At 58.7% G+C, this 2,267-nt stretch overlaps 1 protein-coding gene across 1 annotated transcript; it reads left to right on the top strand.

Annotated features, from left to right (window-relative positions):
• The first annotated feature begins 442 nt into the window (after nucleotides 1-442).
• On the top strand, nucleotides 443-1,990 carry NUPR1 (nuclear protein 1, transcriptional regulator). The gene is made up of 3 exons (XM_084881757.1): nucleotides 443-812; nucleotides 1,007-1,154; nucleotides 1,720-1,990. The coding sequence occupies exons 1-2, from the start codon at nucleotides 698-700 to the stop codon at nucleotides 1,141-1,143; spliced, it is 252 nt and encodes an 83-aa protein (XP_084737883.1). The 5' UTR covers nucleotides 443-697; the 3' UTR covers nucleotides 1,144-1,154; nucleotides 1,720-1,990.
• The last annotated feature ends 277 nt before the right edge of the window (nucleotides 1,991-2,267 follow it).

The raw sequence follows: 2,267 nt of genomic DNA, 5'->3' as shown, positions 1-2,267 counted from the left end.
CGGTCACACAGGAATAATGGGCCAGGGGCTTGAGATCCAGCTCCAGAATCCGCACCTGTAACCACTCGGATATCCTCCTCTCAGGTGAAGGGAGTGACCTGGGGGCTTTCCAAGATGTTTCTTGGAAAAAAGGAGTGATTGGGGTGAGAACCACCAACCTAGTGCTAGTTTGTTGATATCCTCTCCCCATATTCCTTACTCCATATGCTGCCACACAGTGCTGAATCCGAGCCACAACTGGGGTGGGAGTGAGGGTCAGCTGTGTGACCATGACCCCATTCCCAGAAGGGGCATGGGCAGAGGGCAGCAGATGGACAGGAAGAAGTGGGCTGCCCTCAGGTCCCTGCTGGTCATGTTCCCAAGGACTATTTATGGCCAGACCTTGCCAGGCCCCTCCTCCCCGAGGGGCAGGGAATCTCCTTGGTGGAAAATACCGCGGGGGAGGAGGGGGTGAGCCTCAGGGACGGGCGGCAATGGGCTGGGACTCGGGAGACTGACTTTTCCCCTCTCACGCTTGGTGTTTACTGCGGTTCTGGGAAAGGGCCAGATTGCATCAGACAGGGCCTGCGGGCTGGGCCCCTGCCACTGAGGAGGAGACGTGGCCTTATAAGTCGGAGCCAGTGAACTGGGAAGTGCCAGGAAACCAGACACACACCAAGCTTTAGAAGGCGAGAGAGACAGTGAGGGTAAGCCAGCCATGATGGCTACCTTCCCTGGAGAAGCCAGCTCGGCCCCACAGCCTCCGAGCCCACAGGACGAAGACCCCAGCCTGGACGAGTCAGACCTCTACAGCCTGGCGTATTCTCAGCTGGGTAAGGCCTGCCCTGCCCCCTCCACTCTGACCCTCCTTCCTCAGGCAGGGAATAGGGATTGTACCCCAAAGCTCTGTGGTGACACCCCCAGCCTCCCAAGTCCAACCCAAGCTCCTTCCACCACCGCCTCCCCACCCCCTCCCTGGGGCCAGCTGCCTCCAGCCGCTCACGCTGGGCTTCTGCTGGGTTCCCAGGAGTGGGAGGCCGGAAAGGTCGCACCAAGAGAGAAGCCGCTGCCCACACCAACCGCCCCAGCCCTGGTGGGCACGAGAGGAAGCTGGTGACCAAGCTGCAGAACACGGAGCGGAACAAGCGAGGAGCGCAGTCCTGAGACAGCGGGAGGTGAGGCCCTGCCTCCAAGGGCCAGGCCTGGAGGTGCTGGTTGGGTGGGGAGGAGGGATTAAAGAACTGGTGTCTCAACACAGAAGAGAATAAGACATACATCTGACTCTGGGTTTCCTAGTGCAAAGGGGGACAGACACTGAGTGGCCAGATTATGATGATCTCTGAACACATAACAGTCTGGCCACTGTGTGTGTGTGTGTGTGTGTGTGTGTGTGTGTGTGTGTGTGTGTTAGAAGCCCAGTGCATGAATTCATGCATGGGTGGGGTCTGGCCAGCCAGGCCAGGGAGAGGGGACATGGGAGGTGACTGGCCTGCCTGCTGGTCGAGGGGACAATTTGCATATTAGCCTTTTATTATATAGGATATACACTGAGTGGCCAGATTATTATGTGTTCAGAGATCATCATCATCTGGCCAGTCTGTGTACAGACCAGGGAAATCTGGTTTACAGAGAGGGAAACAGAGGCCCAGAGAGGGCAGGGTCCTTCTCTGGAGTCACGGAGCATTAATGGCAGAATCACCCAGGCCTCTGTCTCTTGCACCAACTGCTTTCCTTCCCCAGATGCGGCTGGAGCATGCACCCCACACGGCGATGTTGGCGATGTTGGCGATGTTAGCAGGACCTGGGCCCACCCGCCCACACCACTCCCAGGACTCCCCCACCTGCCTCAGGCTCTGAGGGGCCCCCAAGGGAGCACCTGCAGAACAAGGGCAAGATAGGGAGCAAGAGGCAGGGCGTGGAGGGGCACAGCCGCGGAGGTGCCCCAAAAAGAAAGATGCCGAGGAAACCGGAGCTCCTGGGGTGGCAGCGGCAATAAAGTGCAGCAGCAGCAGCTGTGAGTCCTGTCCTCTGTGCGGCTCTGTGTGTGCCCGCCCCCCCTGTGTCTGCGGCTGTGAGGACCAAGAGCTTTGGTTCCGGTCTGCATTTGGTTACTGTCCAGGAGCCGGTGTTTCTGACTTTGCAGGGGCCGGCAGAGGGGAGTGTGTTGGTTCTGGTTCGGTTTGGGTGGGCGTGTGCTTTGGTACAGACAGACGGTCCTGTGGTCTCTTCTGGGTGCATGCACGATCCTCTGCTTCTTTTTTAATCGGCCCATGACACAGTCCCCCACC

This window comes from Pipistrellus hanaki, assembly GCF_964339955.1.
Source record: "Pipistrellus hanaki genome assembly, chromosome: 4".
NCBI classification, from domain to species: domain Eukaryota; kingdom Metazoa; phylum Chordata; class Mammalia; order Chiroptera; family Vespertilionidae; genus Pipistrellus; species Pipistrellus hanaki.
This window is presented reverse-complemented; position numbering and strand designations above follow the sequence as displayed.

What these genes read in the sequence shown, in the direction of transcription:
- NUPR1 (XM_084881757.1), top strand. Translation starts at nt 698, where the DNA reads ATGATGGCTACCTTCCCTGGAGAAGCCAGCTCGGCCCCACAGCCTCCG. An exon ending in CCTGGCGTATTCTCAGCTGG is followed by an intron (nt 813 to 1,006) that starts GTAAGGCCTGCC and finishes CTGGGTTCCCAG; the next exon opens with GAGTGGGAGGCCGGAAAGGT.